Source organism: Lontra canadensis, unplaced genomic scaffold, assembly GCF_010015895.1.
Source record: "Lontra canadensis isolate GAN:19392208 unplaced genomic scaffold, GSC_riverotter_1.0 scaffold28, whole genome shotgun sequence".
In the NCBI taxonomy this organism is placed as follows: Eukaryota; Metazoa; Chordata; class Mammalia; order Carnivora; family Mustelidae; genus Lontra; species Lontra canadensis.
In genome coordinates, this window is record NW_022631022.1 from 287,837 (window position 1) to 305,893 (window position 18,057).

The 18,057-nt window shown below is 38.1% G+C and overlaps 1 protein-coding gene across 3 annotated transcripts in view; it reads right to left on the reverse strand.

Annotated features, from left to right (window-relative positions):
* Positions 1-1,650: 1,650 nt before the first annotated feature.
* Positions 1,651-18,057, reverse strand: part of GLCE (glucuronic acid epimerase) — a 116,320-nt gene continuing 99,913 nt past the window's right edge. The window contains exons 1-4 of one of the 3 annotated variants that reach the window (XM_032864592.1): positions 17,692-17,711; positions 14,172-14,767; positions 10,775-11,020; positions 1,651-5,013 (exon numbers count right to left, since the gene is read on the reverse strand). In XM_032864592.1, coding sequence (XP_032720483.1) covers positions 3,989-5,013; positions 10,775-11,020; positions 14,172-14,754 — 1,854 coding nt within the window. In that variant the 5' untranslated portion in view covers positions 14,755-14,767; positions 17,692-17,711 and the 3' untranslated portion in view covers positions 1,651-3,988. Of the gene's footprint in view, positions 5,014-10,774; positions 11,021-14,171; positions 14,768-17,691; positions 17,712-18,057 lie in introns of those variants that run through there. The other 2 variants (XM_032864591.1, XM_032864593.1) reach the window with 2 other exon arrangements.

Below are 18,057 nucleotides of genomic sequence, written 5' to 3' on the forward strand. Positions count from 1 at the left end.
CCAGCTTGAGCCTGATGGTCGACAGGGTCACAGGGCACACAGCGGCTGTCACTGTCAGGGCCCTGTAGGGGAGGGAGCATTCTCAGGAAAGAGCTCATCAGACTGTGGAATAAGTCCTCTGTGGCATGGAGGGTCTGTTCCCTCTCAAGGGCAACAGGGAGGCAAATATATGACGTTTAGTGTATTAAAGCAGAATGGCCAATGTATTAAATTTTGGTTATAAATAGCAAAAATCAAAGCAAGAGCAGACTCATCCAGACCAAGAACTGCTTACAACCTATGGCTGTTTCCCAACTGGAGAGAGAAAAGAGACGCCAAGGATGTTGACACTATATGTGCACCCATCAGCTAGAAGTTGACTGGTGATCCACTGGAATTCCATTATACAAACGACGCAGAATGCTTATAACCCCAAAAATAATGTGCAAGGAACCATTACATAAACCCAGACTGATCTCTCTCTGGTTTTATATGTATTTGGGGAACCTATATCATCACTCTCTGAGAAGAAGAGGGGGAAAAAGATTAAAAAATGCTTACTGTTCTGGAGAAGAGGCATGTATAGAAAATACAGGCAGGACAAACTTTCAAGTAAATTGAAATCAGACAAAAATGGTGACCAGCCTGGGAAAGCACACTCTCACAGCTGCCATGCACCGTTTCTGCTCCCTTTACCCCCTCCCCTTCTTCTACCCAGTACCCAGGCCTGAAGGCCCCACTAAGGCTCTGTCTCCTCCACAACACCTTCCTTGACTGACCACCTGATTTGGCATTTTATCTTCCTGAAACTGTTCTGTGGACATTGTGTCCCCATGTACCTTACACCTCCCTCCTAGGGCTCAGGCCCACGTGACAGGCTCTTTCCCACTTTACACAGCCTCATACACCTCTCGTGAGCATCTGTTGCCTGACTACTTGTCACTGGTTGAACTGAAAATGGTCAGAAATCTACAGCTGGGCACACAAAAGAATCTGAGATTAGAGAAGGAACAAATATCCAAGTATATTTCTTTTAAGATAAAAACTTTATTTTACAATTTTATAAAGCAGCTTTACATGAAGCACAAACAATCCATTTACTTTGTATAGAAACAAAATACCTTTCCATCTGCAAAAAATCAAGTTTTGCTGTATAGAAAACTAACATGTGCACATTGTGCTTAAACCGCAAAGTCTGTACAGCTTTACAAAGGACCACCCTTCAGAAGGGCATCCAGTAAACACTTTATTGCATATTTGACACATGGTCTCTAACCCACATGTACAATGGAGGAGAACAAGAACAACAATTGCAACAAGGAGGAAAAGAGCAGCTTTCAGCGAGAGTCTGCACGCTGGCGAAGGAAAGGACTGCCACATCTGGAGAGCTGTGCTTGTGCCATTTCTGTATTTGTTCATGTACACTGGATGGTTTTTGGATGAAGCCTTTATGTCCAACAATCCCAAAGGGTCAAACTTGACCTTTATCTGGAAACTTTTGGCTGGTTTTACAACTGAAGTGGCAACAGATTTAATATAGTATCAAAGCAAACTCAAGATAAGTGTAACAAATAGCCATTATCTGAAAACAAAGAAATATTTAAAGAAACAAAACAAAATAAATCTTTAAAATACCTTCCCCATGCTCTCTAAGCTCAGAATAAGTAAACATTTTACATGATTTAAAAACCTGTGAAGAATGCTGCAGGTGTTTTGGAACAAAAATGCAATTGATCGTCTTGGGCAGTGCTCCTCCATGTCTGCCCCGCAGATCATCTGCATCAGAATCATCTGAATGCTTGTTAAAAACGCAGGACTATCATGCTTCACAGGCAGACTTAGTGACTATCTGGCATCTGTAGCTCAGTAAGCTCCCAGGTGATTCGGAGGCACCTGAAAGCTTGAGAACCACTGGTGTACACTGGCAGGGCTGCCTCAGTTTCAACTCATTCTCTTAGAAAATTCTGGGATCGTAAGAAAAATCAAGTTGCTGTTGCAACGTGGAAGGCAGTGTGAAACCAATAGCAGTGAAAGAGCAATGCCATTTCTAGATCAAAATGTCTTTCCTTTTTCAGTGGAAAAGGACAGCCACATTGTTAAGGCACTGATATTTGTCACGGAAGCAGTACCATGCTGTTTTCATGGATTCCCTTAGTCTGAAGGACCAGTATCCAAACACAAGGCAGAAGTCTGGACTGCTCTCAGTAATAACAAGTAAAATGAAGGGCAAAGGGTTTCCTGATCGGAGAAATTTTATGTTGGGGCACTGAAATAAAGGAGTCCAGATATTCTTATGGAGACATCTAATCATGTCTAAGAACGACAAAGGTCAAAAGCCAGGGAGAAACTTAATAACCCACAACTGTCGTGTTGTGGGCAGAAGAGAATTGTGGTCATGTAACTTGGGAGTTTAAGCTTCCTCTTCCGTGGCCAGTTTACTACTGTCTTCAGTGTACATCTGTATTGTCTTCTTTGTTCCTGCTCCCTTTGCCACTAATATATATATTTTGCATGTTTATTCTATTCATAGATATGTATATATTTTCTGGTTTCTAAGTAGTGTTGGTAGGCTGAATTCAATTTAAGATGCAGTATGTAGGCAAGTGCCCACGTGGCTGTTGATGTGCATTTAATACAGGTCACAGACAAACTGATGTGTTTGTCAGACTCAGTCTCCTGAAAGTGTGGGGTCTCAAATTTCAATCTGCATTAAGTTACAGTATTGACTTAGCGTACTGTCATACATTCAGACAAAAACAACACAATCAACCTCGCTTGATTTTGATAATGCCTGAAAAGCCCTATAGCAGACACTGCCCAGGGTACGAGGGTTGTGAAACCTATTTACGTGAGGTAAGGTATAGTGGGATAGAAAACCCAAATAAAGATCTGATTACACACATACAGCAAATGCGGTAGCATCAATCACTTCTACCCAAGAGCTGAAAGAATTTAAAGTTAAAATTGCAAAGGAAAACATTCATGTGCAGAGTCAATGGTCTGAAAAGTTGATGACCAAGAATGATCTAAAAGTAGGGGAAAAAAACCTGCTATGATTCCTGTATGTAATATTTGACATAGTATTTTTCTTTAAAGAGGGGGAAAAATCCTGAAAGGGCAGTGGGAAAGGATTAGCTCCTTTCTCTAATAAAATTTCCACAATGTCCCAAAAAATGTTCCCCCAAAATAGACAAAACTCTCAAGTATAGTCTGAAATAAAATACAGAATTCTAGACAGTGACAAAAAGAAACCATCACGGTGGGGGTGGAGAGGGATATACTGATTATCAAATCTTTACTGATTGTAGATCAAGTTTCATAAAACATAACATCTTTGTGATTTCTTGTGCAGTCAACAAGTTCTGTTTTAGTTGTGCTTACATTATATAACTGTGAAGCCTGAACACTGCTTGTGTTTTTAATTTACACATTTCAAGAAAACCATACATTCAAAATATTCTCCATATATAACAAATTCAAGAAACGCAACACGAAATTCTCCAAGAAATTAATCTGTAGAAAAGAAACATTTTAAAAAGTTGCACACAGTCCACTATTCAGGCTGCGAGTACACATTTACTGTATTACAGCACATTATTTTTTTAAAGTTTGTTTCCAACATAAACATACATCATCACATTTTAAAAGAGACCCATACTAAGTTTTCAGGTAAGTGCCGGACAGTTGGCCAGTAACAACTACTTACCAGTGTCTTCCCCAGACCCAGAGGGACTGGACTGTCTGTGGAACTGCAGACGGTGATAAACAAGGCGAAGTTAAACATCTCTGTTCAACCATCGACTAAACACTTTTCTGCTCCAAGTGCCACCTATGTTTTGAAACACCCAACCCAATGCAATTATCTCAGAAGACTGGTTTCAGTTATCACTTTGATGTAATCCACAAAAACCTAGTATACAATCTTTTAAAATGTGCCTAAGCTCTGCTGAGATAGAGCCCATGGTTTTTGTGTGCGGCAAAGGCTGAAGGATGATTTTGGTTCTGAGCTCTAGTTGTGCTTTGCCCTGCTGCCTTTAAGGTAGCTTTTCCACCTTTTGACAAATTCTTTGAAGATTGGGGACTCATCGATAGTGCTGAGTAGCTGCAGCTGATTGATGTGGGTGGTGTGGTAGTCCCAGCGGGCCAGGTTGGGGGCAATGCCAAGCATGAAGTGGCGGAGGTCATAGATGGTCCCTGAGCCAGTGTCATACAAGGGGAGCATGGCTTTAAGAGATTCCATGCCTCGCTCGTACAAGGACCTCGCTTCTTTCCCAAGCTTTTCCCCTGCAGTTTCTTTTAAGTCATACAGCCCAATTAAGGAATACATAAAGCCATTTAAAACGAAAGAGCTAGGTGTGGTTGGATATTCTTCATACCAGTCGTGTTTATTCATAAATACAGCCTTAACTCCATGCTGCTCTGACAGAAACTTGTAAGGGGCTGTTGCCCTTAAAGCTGAACTGAGGAATGAATGGTCTTTTGTCAACAGATAGGCCCTGACTAATGTAGAAATGGCTTGTCCTTGGGCCATGGCAGAGTACCACCCTGGCTCTAAAGACTTGAACCCCTCTCCTAACTTACGGGTCACCATAATTGGCCAGCCACCTTTCTCATCCTGGTTCCTTACCAGCCAATCACTGGCAGCGAAGAATGCGGCCATGTGGGCTGTGGTAGAGATGGTAATGTTGTCGAGGAATCCTTTCCCTTTTGCAATCAACTTAACCACCTTTTTGGGCATTATTTTGGTTGGCTTGACAGCTTTTGTGTTGGAAAGACCCACTCCTTTCCTGAGGTCAGTGACCAGGTCCCTTGTAACCGTGCTCCATGAAGTTCTGGGCCCAATGCCATAGTATATGTCTCTTTCTTTAAAAGCAATTAGTTGGGTATTTGAGACATAATGTACAGTGAAGAGCTGATTCTTTTCTGTCGTCTCTAGAACCACGGATACACTTCCGTTCGTCAAGAACTTGAGGTCAAATGAAATAATAAAATCTTTCGTGTTCCCCAGTTGCAAGGATATACCTTCGCTGGTTTCTGTAGGGGGAAAATACACCAACAAAGACTAGTTAGAAGAAAAGTTCTTTGTATTAAAAGTTAACTGCAGAGGCGCCTGGGTGGCTCAGTAGGTTAAGCCTCTGCCTTCGGCTCAGGTCATGATCTCAGGGTCCTGGGATGGAGCCCCGCATCGGGCTCTCTGCTCAGCAGGGAGCTTGCTTCCCCTCTCTCTCTCTGCCTGCCTCTCTGCCTACTTGTGATCTGTCAAATAAATAAATAAATAAAATCTTTAAAAAAAAAGTTAACTGCAGTTCATCTTTGATAACCACTAACCATATAAAATTAACACTTCAGTATTTTGTGTCCAATCATCATCATTATCAATTATTTTACTAAAGTCACCATAAGCAAATAATAGAATTGATGAGTCCATGACGGCTTTTGAGTATCAGGCCCATCTAATTTATATTAGAGGGTTAAGAGGAAATGGGTAAGGTATTGTTGATCAAACTGCCTTTTCTAGATCAAATGTTGGCTGATCAATAATCAATGACTTTTATTATATCCATTTTATAAAAAGAAAAAATAATCAAAATTGGCTCAGCACATATTGTGAGAAGCTAGAAGAACGGCTTACAATGAATTAAATTTTATTTAATTAACATTTAGTTAGTATTTATTATGTTCTGATTTTATTATATTAACTCATCTAATCCTCATATTAACTCATTTAACCCTCATAACAATTACAAGAGTAGTGCTATTATTACTCATACTTAATGGCTGACAAACTGAGACAAAGGGAAGTTAAGAAACTTGCCTAAGATACAAAATGTTGAACCTAGGTTGCCTAGTCTGGCTCCACAATACACACTCTTCTTTACTTTTTTTTTTTTTTTAAGTTTATGTATTTATTTATGTTTTGGTAATCTCTATACCTAATATGGGGCTCAAACTCCTGACCCCCAGATCAAGAGTTGCACACTCTCCCAGCTGAATCAGCCAGGCACCCCTCTACAATATACAATATACACTCTTAATTACTAGCTGATGCTGAAAATGATAGGTTTGTTTTCAGATATTTGCTGGAATAATGAATAAAATTTCCGAAAATTAAGTAATGGGCTCAGGTAATCAAAAAAGTGAGGGATACTGGGGGAGGATGAAGGAGAAGCAAAGGCTTTGGAGTTTAAAAAAAAAAAAAAAAAAAAAGCCCAAACCCCACAACCCTGTTTGAATTATTTCTCTTCTACTTCTTAGCTTTGAGATATTCAAGATGAAATAGCTCTTTAAACTTCAGTTTTTCTTCACATGTTCAATAGAGATAATATTACTTTGCAAGGTAATTGGGAGGATTAAAAAAAAAAGATAGGAGCTTAGAACAAAGTGAAAATTGATAGTGATTATAATTATTAGTCTGAAGCCATTGGCCTTCAAAGGCTGATAAAATAGTAATAGCTGTTTTGTCTGGCAAATTATCAAATAGGAAATTTCTCTTGCATATCTATAGTACAATGATGGTGGATTCCCAGAAAGTTGACTTTCTGAATATTGCTGGTCTAGATCTACCAAGAAAAGAAACAGAGCATATTGCAATGTAATAGCAGCCACAAATAGGTAGTGCATATTTTATATATAACCTTAAAGGTAAATACGAATTCCTTCATCTCTATGAAACTACATTTTCCAAACACATTCATGCGTTACCTCATATGCTCCTTACAATAATCTGATGCTGGCAGAACAGGAATTACTACTTCCATTTTAGAGATGAAGATATGGAAGCTTTGCAAGGTTAAAAGTTTTACCCAAAACCAAATGTTAATTAGTGGTAGAGTAGGGACCAGAAACCAGGATTCCTGGACCCAAGTTCAAAGACTGTGAAAAAGAAATGATACTGGATACAGCATTCTCATGAGCATAATTGGTAGAAGAGTTATTTCTCTTAAACAGAGCCACAGAATCAGATCCACTTTGAGAAGTCCTTGAGGAAATCCTTAGTGTGTCACTAGGAGCATAAGTAGACTGATGATAGTGTATACAATGTAATTAACTTGGAGAGTCTTAGCATGTTGAGCTGGTTGTTGAACTCCCTCAACACTGGACTCTACCATTGTGGGATATAATTGATCCAGTGCCCTTAATGATTTCACTTGATGGAACAGACAATCATGGAAGCTTTATAAGGAATGAGAGCATCTTGATAGACTTACATGTCAAATGACATTTATTTTTATTTTTTAAAGATTTTATTTGACAGAGATGGCAAGAGAAGGAACATAAGTAGGGGGAGTGGAGAGGGAGAAGCAGGCTTCCCACTGCTCAGGGAGCCTGATGCAGGGCTCCATCCCAGGATCCTGGGATCATGACCTGAGCCGAAGGCAGACACTTAATGACTAAGCCACCCAGGTGCCCCTTGAGTGACTTTAAAAAGTGGTATCAGAAGCATACTGATACATACATAAGCGTACATAATAAAAATCCACTTTATCTGGAAAAATGTCAACATGCAATCTCTCTCTTAACTAGCATTTTCCTACATCTATGGTAAAGTGGAATCTGACACTCGAATACAACACTCCCAACACACTCCAGGATTCTGAACGGACTGATGAATCACTCAAGTTTCAATTATATTCCATAGAGAAGGCTATCTTGAGTGCTCCTTATTTTTTCATTGCTAGGGCAATGCCTCATTGTTAAGGCAGTAATACTAACCATGACATCCATTCTCACAAAACTGGATAACAGTGATCCAACTTTGTAAGTCCAAATGGGAGGAAGCTAAAGAATTACCTATTTTCTTCCCAGAATCCATTCTAATTCACTTTATGAATACAAATCTAACGAAATGGTACGGTCTCAATTATCTTATGTTTCACTATAACAGATTAGTTCAAAGAACTCAGTAACAAATTATGTCATGGGATGTAACCTTTCAAAAAAAATGACTATTTTTCTAAAACCCCACCACCACCAGAGGGGGTTACTGAACCACATAGGAAAAGAGACTAAGTCCCAATCCCTGACATGAATCAACCAACAGACAATGTTCACAATAATCCTGTAAGTCGTTTAATTTCCATTTTCTAGATACACAGAGTAGTTAGTCAGCATCGCTCAGAGGGATCCAAATGGTAGCAAATGGGATGTGAGTGTGGTTGCAGCAATCACCCTGGAAATGTAGCAGGCAAGGTCTGAGCTCTACTGAAGGTATTATGCTATCTGGAGACCCCTGCTTTAAATCTATTAGCAGAAAGTTTTGGGTTTTCCATTTTTTGAAATCCATGACTCCTCTTCTCTCTGAGCAGTTAAACCTGGGAGTCACTAAAAGTGTTTATTCTTGGCATACGTGGTATTGTATATTTCCTTTTAGGCAACAAAGGATGATAAACGTTTAAGGACAGTCTTTAAATCAATGTTTTCACCTGTAACACAAACCATTATCATTCATTTGTTTTAATCAACAGGAGTGAGAAGTCCTCCCTACTTAGAACCTTGAGGAATACCAAGAGATAAGGACCAGGCAAAAGAAGAGAAGATCACAAGAAGTCTGAGAAAAAGTGGCTACACAGAGACAGGTGAGAGAGTGAGGTCATGGAAATGAAGTGGAGAGAGTGTTTCCCGAAAGGGAGAACTAATTTAATAGAGTATGATAGGTATAAAGTTTCAGTTCATTCAATTTTAAAATCAGGCAGAGGAACAAAACATTATTCAACAAACAAAAGAATAAAAATATGATGTAGACCCATGTTCTGGTTCTTTCTTCTAGACAACTTAATTTTCTTTCAGGGAAAATAATTCAAAGCCCAAAAAGAAAAAAAATAAAAGGCCAACAGCATTTGGCCCCTGGTCCTCCAGAGACTCACCTCATGGAGGCCTATGCTTTTATATACAGTTCCAATTTCTTCTCAACAGTGATTCTCTGAATCTATTTCCCATGAAGTCTATAGCCTCTGAAAAGCCTCATCTCCCATACTTGTGCTTCAATACAAGTCTCACCTTTTTGATTCCCTTCCCTTCTCCTGCTCTGAGCAACTCCCATGTAATTTCAACTCACTTGCCCTCAAACACTTGGATCAAATACACCTCCAGGCATGCCCAAGATATCAAAACTAGCACCCCATTCCCACTTAGCACACTCCCACCAACAGGGAGTTCCAACTGTGAGTAGATTGTGTTCCACTAGCAGAGTGACTGTCACAGAGTTCTCTCCCCCATATACTTAAAACCACTTTAAGAAGTAGTTTTATCTCCAGTCATGGGCTGTAGAATGAAGAGGTAAAGTGAAGGTCCCTCATGTAGTATGAGACTTACCATTTGTATTCCCCAGGGCATCCAGAAGTACACAGTGTAATCTATTGCTTTAAATAGGATAGAGTTCAAAGAACTGTTCTAGAAAATTTCCCAGCATTTGAGGAGATCAAGATGAGGACTGCTGTTTTCTACCCTACTCCAGACATTATTAATTAGTGCAAAAATAAGCTCCTTGGGTACAAACAAATGTCCTTTTGCAAAGTCTAATCCTGTTCTACATATTCTTAAACATCTCCACATACTTTCTCACCAGTCAAGCAGAGATGCTCTATGTACTGGAATATCACAGAATACCACAGGAGAAAAGAAGTTCTAGCCACGGAATAAAAACTAAAGGTCACCCATTATTTGCACTGCATTAAGCACTCATAAATCCATTACTTAAGGCCATCTAGAATGAGTAGATTTGTATTGTGGCTTTCAAGGTCTGTGAATTACATAGTCATCAATAAAGGACAAGGGGAGAATACAGAAGAGGTCTTATAACCTTTTCTCTCGTTGTATTTACCGACTGCAAGGTTGGTGGGAGGGAGGAAGGAGTTCTGTTCTTGACAACATCTCCCCATAGAGAATTAAGCCTGAGGTGCTAACTAAAATTATTTCATTGTCTTTTTAAGTAATGGACTCATTAATTCTCATGGATATTGATTAGTAGAGAAAAATACATTACATCCTAATTAATGATACTGTCTTACTAAAAGGGGAAATGTTACATAAAGTTAATTTGATTTTATAAATGATTTTATTATTGAAATGGTTTTATATGAACTTTGAGACAATCTATTACATTAACAAAACTCAATATGAGAAGCAGGCCTGGTTGTTAATGCTATAATATCTTGAAAAATAAAAAGCTGCTGGTAAAAAAACAGGCAAAGAAAAAGGATGGGTCGTTCTATAAAGAAAAATTTCTACCTTTATGCAAAATAGTTTAAAAGTTAAATTAAATACTGTACTGAAATGCTAAAATGAACTAAGGAGCATCATTCCTGTGGGACACAGATCCCTGGAAGGAGATACATACCATGCAGTAACCTGGATCTTAATAGTCAATCTATGGTTTGGCTTTTCAAAGTAAATTTTTTTTTATAACCTTGAATTTTTAGCTGTTCTTTTTCTAGGGATTTCTTTTTTATTTTATTTTTAAAAAGATTTTATTTATTTATGATAGAGGTAGTGAGAGAGAGAACATAAGCACTGGGGAGCTGGAGAGGGAGAAGCAGGCTCCCCGCTGGGCACGGAGCCCAATATGGGGCTTGATCCCAGGACGCTCAGATCTGAGCCGAAGGGAAGCACTTAACGACTGAGCCACCCAGGTGTCCCTTTCTAGAAATTTCACTTGGGTGACACCATTTGTTTCTTTACATAGATATAAAGGGCCTGCTAATGTACTTTTTAAAACCATAAAGACAATTTTAAGGGAGTATCCGGTGCCATAAATCATCACAAAATTAGCAGGCACATATAATAATATATCACTTACCTGGAGCAATGAACTGTTTAACATTGGTGAATCTAGACTTATCAGCCACACTAGCCATAAAGCACCCCTTTGGCACAGTCCAGTCATTAGGCTTGCTGTTTTTGTCCCTGTCTTCTGCTGTTTCATATACCTCTACGTGAGGGGGTTTCTCAGTTAGATTTTTGCTGTAATGACTTAACCCATACTGTGCAATCTGGATTGGGTAGAAATAGCCTTGAGGTCCCCACTGTGTAGATAAAGGTACACCTAAAAAATAGAGAAACAAAATAAATATCCATGTCTGGACACTTATAAGCATATTCTGAGCACCACTCTTTACTGTTTTACCTCTGGGGCATGTTACAGGCTTATCTGCAACTTTAAAGCTTCCATGTTATACCGTTTTCATAATTATTAAAAACTAGAACTAAATTAATCAGATATGAAAAACAAAATGAAGTTTTATTCACTCTCATTCAGTATTTGTTGACAGACAGCAATGCAATGTTGCAGATTATCTTAAGGATTGACTTTTTACATGTGTAACTTTTGCTCATAGCTACAGTTGTCCTGTTTCATACAAATTTTGTACAATTTAAATACATGTAGATAATGTTACCACAGGGTCATCCTAAATATGAAATTTTTTAAATGTCTGTATTAATATTCAAGATAATTACATACCCATCTCTCTCTCCAAAGTCAAGATGTGGTCTAATGCCTATCCCGTCTGACAGCTAAAGTATTTGCTTACAGAGCCAGTTATCACTAGGCAACTTAAAGTATAAACACAGCTTGCAATTCTTTTTCATATCCTTCATGTCAAAATATAATTTTTGAGAACCAGGTGTGGTTTTTTAATGAGTTAAAATTGCACACTGAACCACAGATTTTTGACATAACTCATTAATGGATTACCTCTTCTAAGGTCCTAAGCAAAACTTTTAAAATGTTTGGTATTAGTGTTTTAGTAATTTTCTACATGGGAAATACAATGATATGACATTGCACAGAATATTGTATTGTTGCATCATGGTCTATGTGTTGAGAGATAAGCTCCTCTCTGTAGTTCTAAAATAAATTAACAAGCATCAGATGGGCATAGCAGAAGCTAAGAACCTAAAAAACCATATGTGTGATGTAGTTTCAAAACAATTTAAGGATTTAGGAACCATAAGGGCTAAGAAACCTAGGCTAGATAAGCTCCTGACTTGTATTTTTTTTCCAAGAGTAGGCTTTTTTCCCCCAAAATTCAAAGCATTATTTTCATTTAATGAAAGGAAGATTTATACAATATCTCATTAAAGATGGATGAAAATTGTAATAATGTGCAACCAGCATAACAATTGATAGACTGATCAATGAACAAGAATAGTAGGCCAGAAACCTACTCTGCTATTCAAAATGCTTTACATAACAATAAATACTGCATCATGAATCACTGGGGAAAAAAGATCATTCAATACATGTGAAAAGAAAAATCTGAAATTATACCCTGACCTTAAACCATATACCAAGATATAAATCAATTTGGTTGGCCTAAAGAGTTGAATGTAAAAAAACACAACCCTAATAAAACTATCAGAGAAAGTACAGATGAAAAGCCGATCATAGTATAGCAATGACTTTCTCAGCATAAAAGTAGAAGTAAAAAAAAAAAAAAAAAAAAAAAAATTAAAAAAGTCTGTAAGTTCACCAAATAGAACTAAGAACTTCTAAAACTAACAAATCATAAGTAAAATGAAAGACAATCAAATTGAAGAAAATAGCTTTAACAAATGTGACAAAGTATCATTATATTACTATGTATATAAAAGTTCACATGACTAAGAACCCACTAATCACATTAGAAAAGGGGGAAAGAAGATCAAGATTTTATGATGATTAGAAGCATATGAAAAGGGTATGTGGCCTCACTGATGGTTACAGAAAGTGAATGATGAGATCCCTTTGTAAACAACAGATTAAAAAACAATGTTCCATGACAGCAAGAGTGGGGTGACAAGAACACCCTTACACTCTGCTCCTGGAGGTACAAGTAGGTTCATTCAACCTTTTGGGAAAGCAGTTTAGCAAAACAGTTCAATTTATATTTTTGACATGGCAGTTTATTTCTTAGGCAATTACTCCTAGACTATAATTAAAATAGCAAACAATGAACATGAATATCTATACCATTACATATAAAAGCAAAAAAACTGGAAATGACCTAAGTAGCCAACTAAAGAGAAAGGCTGCAAGTATTACATGTACCACAGCATATTTTTACTGTGACTACTAGTCCTTAAAATATTCAAGAACAAGGGGAAATAATCAAGATATTTTAGATGAAAAAAGAAGAATATAAAATTGACTATACAGTATGATCCCAACTTGTTTAAAAAATGTATACCTATATACATCTCTATAACAATCTCTATAACAATAACAAAAAGATTGGAAAAGCATATCAAAATATTATTTAACAAAGGTTATGGGTATTTTTTACTTTTTCTTTAGCATCTAAACATCTATAAAATTAATATGAAGAAGTTTGGTGACAGATATCTTTGAAGTATATAAATATCATTACAAGTATGTTGTGTAAGTATCATTACAACTATGTTAAGACATAGGACTACATACAAAGACCTCCAGAGAATATGCAAAAAAGGTAATAATTATCTTGAAGTGGTATGAATATAAGTGAATTTGGCCCTTTCTTCTTATGAACATTTGGTGAAGACATTACAAAAAACTTAAAAAATTAAGATATTGAAATCACATTTTATAGAATGAGGAAAATAAAATTTAAACTAAGCAATTTCAAAACACACTAAGCTCCTTCCTCTGGTTAAATGATAGATTTTAAAGTCAAATTCAATTTGGCTTTCCGATCAATCTTAGGTTACTAATTATACCCACAAGATCTGAGAAACAATATGTAGTAGATTATAGGAGTGTAGTATACAAGATCAGAGAAGATGATGCCTATGTGTTATCTTGTTCTGAAGACTTTAAACCTCCATCCAGAGATGATACCTGGCTAATGTGGTAACAAGACTGCATCAGTACATACGTAGGTCCATTGGTCTCTCCTGTTCCCATCTCCTCTCACAGGACAATAACTGTGCATTTTAATGCAAAATTTTTGGAGATGCTGTGCCTTTAACTCACTGGTGAGAATTTCAGATGTTATGGAAGGTTAATGGAATAATCCTATTTGATCAGGTATGATCTTCTTGCAGCCCTTAAATCACATCATCTAGAAAACTGCCCCAGGTCCAGACTTCACCTCTTCCTCCTTGTGAAGTCAGAGCAACAAATGGTCTCTTGACAGTAAGCTATGTATGTTCTTGCTAGGTAATTAACACCTACAACTTTTTACTCCTCAACACAATCAGGATGGAAAAATGCAGTGGAGCAGACAGATACCAACCTTCAACCCCACTTATGCACTTGACTCTGTCCCGGACTTCCACATTGTAGCCTTCAAAGGACATAAACACACCATCAGGGTGATATGGGGCTCTCTGTGCATAGACTTTGGAATAGCTATGAGAGAATTCAAACCGATCATAGCCATCATACTGAACCACCTTTCCATATACGTCAAAATATTTCTCTACCCAAGTGAATGGAAGAAAGACTTCATTTCCCTCTCGTCTTCCTTTAATTGTATGTTCATCATTTATGAGACAGTCAATTTCTTCATATTTGAGCCCTAACACCTTGCTTCCCCCATTGCTGTTGAAGCTTCCAACAATGGGGGGTGCTTTTTGCTGTTCCTGAGGGAATGCTTCCTCAGACTGTTTGGCCATGTGGTTCACATAGTTGTTACTCTCAGATGCTGCTGCTCTTTTTTCTAATCCATCCACTCTGAAGCCACTACTCAAGTGCCGTGGAAACTGGGTTGCTTTATCGCTGGAACATTTATTCCACAAAAGTACTGTGACCAAAGTGAAGAGTGTACAGATGATAATCAAAGTCTTATAGTTGACCCGAGCTGCCAAGCAACGCATATTCAGACCATACCTATGGAGGCAAGAAGAAAAATTCATGCAAAGATGTACTGCAGACATTTCATAGGATAAGGTTTTATTTTTTTACATTGAACCACAATAAGGCAATTTTATTCACTGTAGTAACCTGATCAGATTTAAAATTACTAACTCAAACTTTTTAGCAGAGACAAAGAAAAGGCAAGAGGAGCTTTCCCCTCTTAAAATACATAGTGTGACCCTTTAAAGCAGGTATAGGCTTTCTGTTTGTGACTCTCTTTGTATCTTAGTAATTGTTTCAAAGTCTCTGGGCCAAAAGAAATATCTAATAGTTTCATTTATTTATTTTTATTTTTTTATTATTTTTTAAAGATTTTATTTATTTGTCAGAGAGAGAGGGAGAGAGAGCGAGCACAGGCAGACAGAATGGCAGGCAGAGGCGGAGGGAGAAGCAGGCTCTCCGACGAGCAAGGAGCCGGATGTGGGACTCGATCCCAGGAGGCTGGGATCATGACCTGAGTTGAAGGCAGCTGCTTAACCAACTGAGCCACCCAGGCGTCCCCTAATAGTTTCATTTATTAAGTAGTTGGGTCCAAACAACTTAATGCATTATTTTTGTCCCAACAAGCTGGATGTTTAAAAAAACATAATGATATTAAGGTAAACACTGACAAAATCCAACAGTGGATTTTTAGTGCTCATCCTACTTGATCTCTCAGCAGCATGAATAGTCAATGACTCTTTCCTACCAGAAACACTTTCTTCTCATGGCTTCTAGGGCACCATCTTCTTGTGGTTCTCCTTATACACCACTGGCTGCTCCTCCTCAGTCATCTCTGATCATTCTTTCTCATCTCCTTGAACCTTAAGTGTTAGTATGCTTTAGAGTCTCGGTCCTCACACTTTTTTTTATCTCTATTCACTCCTGTGATCTCACACACTCTCATGGCTTTAAATATACTTTATATGCTGACTACTTCTAAAATTCCATCTCTAAGCCAGACCTTTCTTCAGAACTACAGACACATGTATCTAAGTGCCCATACAAGCAACTGACATCTTTACTTGGAGGTCAAATGGACTTCTGTAACATCTAAAACAACTCCCAGTCTTTCCCCCCATTCTGTTTCTCTTTTCCTACTGTTCAGACCAGAAACCTCTACTCCTTTTTTGATCACCTCATATCCAATCAGTCAGGAAATGTTGTTGGCTCTACCTTCAAATAAAACCTAGAATCTGACCTCTTTCCCCCAACTCCACAATTACCACCACATTCGAGCCACTGTCATCTTTTACTTGGAATACTGCAGTGATGTCCAAACTGGTCTCATTATTTCTACCCTTGCTCTACTATTCTACCCCCAAGTCTATTCTCAACAATAACCATTAGAATGATGCTTTTAAATATAAGCCAGACCATGTCACTCCAGTCATTATGGGATAAGAATCTGAAGCTGTTGCCCCTGCTGGCCATATGGTGTATCAGCCAGCTGTGACTGCAATTAAAAAATAGTCCTCAATTGCCTGTTGCTGGGGGTCATTGGGAACTATGGAAAATTACAGAATCGGTCTCCTTATTGTTTGCTGTAGTAACTATAATTTATTTTATGGTATAAATCCAAAACTACTTACTTTACTGTTTCTAATTCTTCATCCTTTTTTTCCCCCTCAATAAACCCTTTTGTCAGCAGTGAGTTAAAAAAAAAAAAAATCAACCCCCCAAATGAAAATGTTGAGTGAAATATTTACACAATAATTTTCTATTTTTTAAAGAAAGCTGATGGTAAAAGTGTAATTCTCTATCGTAAGCTTACACCCAATGTGGGGCTTGAACTCATGACCTCCAAGATCAAGAGTTGCAGGCTCTACAGACTGACCCAGCCAGGCATCCCTCACTCATTTCTTTTAATTCCAAGAGAAGGTATCTTTGAGTTCTTGTATGTCTAAAAAAACCTTCAGTCTGCTCTTACCTTTGATTAACAGTTTGGCAAGATACAGAATCCCCGGTTATACATTATTTTCTTTTGACAAGTTGTAGGTAATGTTTTATTGTCTTAAAGCATTAAGAGAATTACTGATTACTTGATTTCAGTCTGATACTTGTCACTTTGTACATGGTTTTCCTCTGGATCTTTGTCCTTGGAATTCAGCTTCCCAGAAAGAAGTACATTATATTTGATTCACTATTTCAGCACTTGCTGTGCCCTACTCATCTGAAAACTTGTGTTCTCTTATTCTTGTTTAATGAGTATAGTATCTTCCTGCAGCCCTTAGAGTTCACTTCTTGTTAAGTTCTCTCTGATTAGCTCTATTTTCTCCAGGAGCAATTTTTCTGATTATCTTAGTCTCTCTTTCATGCCATCAGTTTTCCTCACATCCCTGGTGATCTTGGTTGCTCATTTGTATTTACATCTGAATGACCCATTAGCCAACACAGATTCCTCTACCATCGTGCAGATGGTCTGATTTTTGGCTAGACTGTCTGCTGAGGACTCTATGTGGGGTAGGTATAGGCTGACTGGCAGTATTCCTTTAGGGTGCATGGGTAGGGAGCCAGCAGGCCCTCTAAATGCCAAAATGATGGAGTTTTTCTTTTGTTCTGGAGACATAACTTGTACTCTAGAAGCCTTAGCTTTGCCCAGCTTCTCTAAAGAACTCTGCTTGATTTTTTTTTTTTAAAGATTGTATTTATTTATTTGACAGACAGAGATTACAAGTAGGCAGAGAGGCAGGCAGAGAGAGAGGAGGAAGCAGGCTCCCTGCTGAGCAGAGAGCCTGATGTGGGGCTCGATCCCAGGACTCTGAGATCATGACCTGAGCTGGAAGGCAGAGGCTTTAATCCACTGAGCCACCCAGGGGCCCCTCTGCTTCATGTTTTGCTTGGGGTTCATGCCTGTTATCAATAGTCCAAGTGCAGGGATGAGAATGGTATAGGGAGATGAGAGGGTAGAGTTGTACCTTCTAGTACTTGAATAGAGATCCAGAAATCTGTTCAGTTATCACTCTTTCGTAGTCTTCCTCCTTACTGTTAATGGTTTCTTCGTTTCTTATTTCTATACATTTTATTTCAGTAGGGCATCAGGAGGGGAAAAGGCAAAGACAGGGTTTGATCCATCTGGGAAATCTTACACAGATTTAAGAGCCAGAATCCAGTAACACTTTTATCATCTGCATTATGACTATGAGCAAATGTTTTGAATGCTAAAAAACCAAAGCGTGGTACAAGGAAACCTTCAGAAGTCATACATTTATAAAGGATTTCCTTATATTGCAGTACAGACAAACCAGTAACACTAAATGGTATTTAAAAAAAAGCAATCCTTC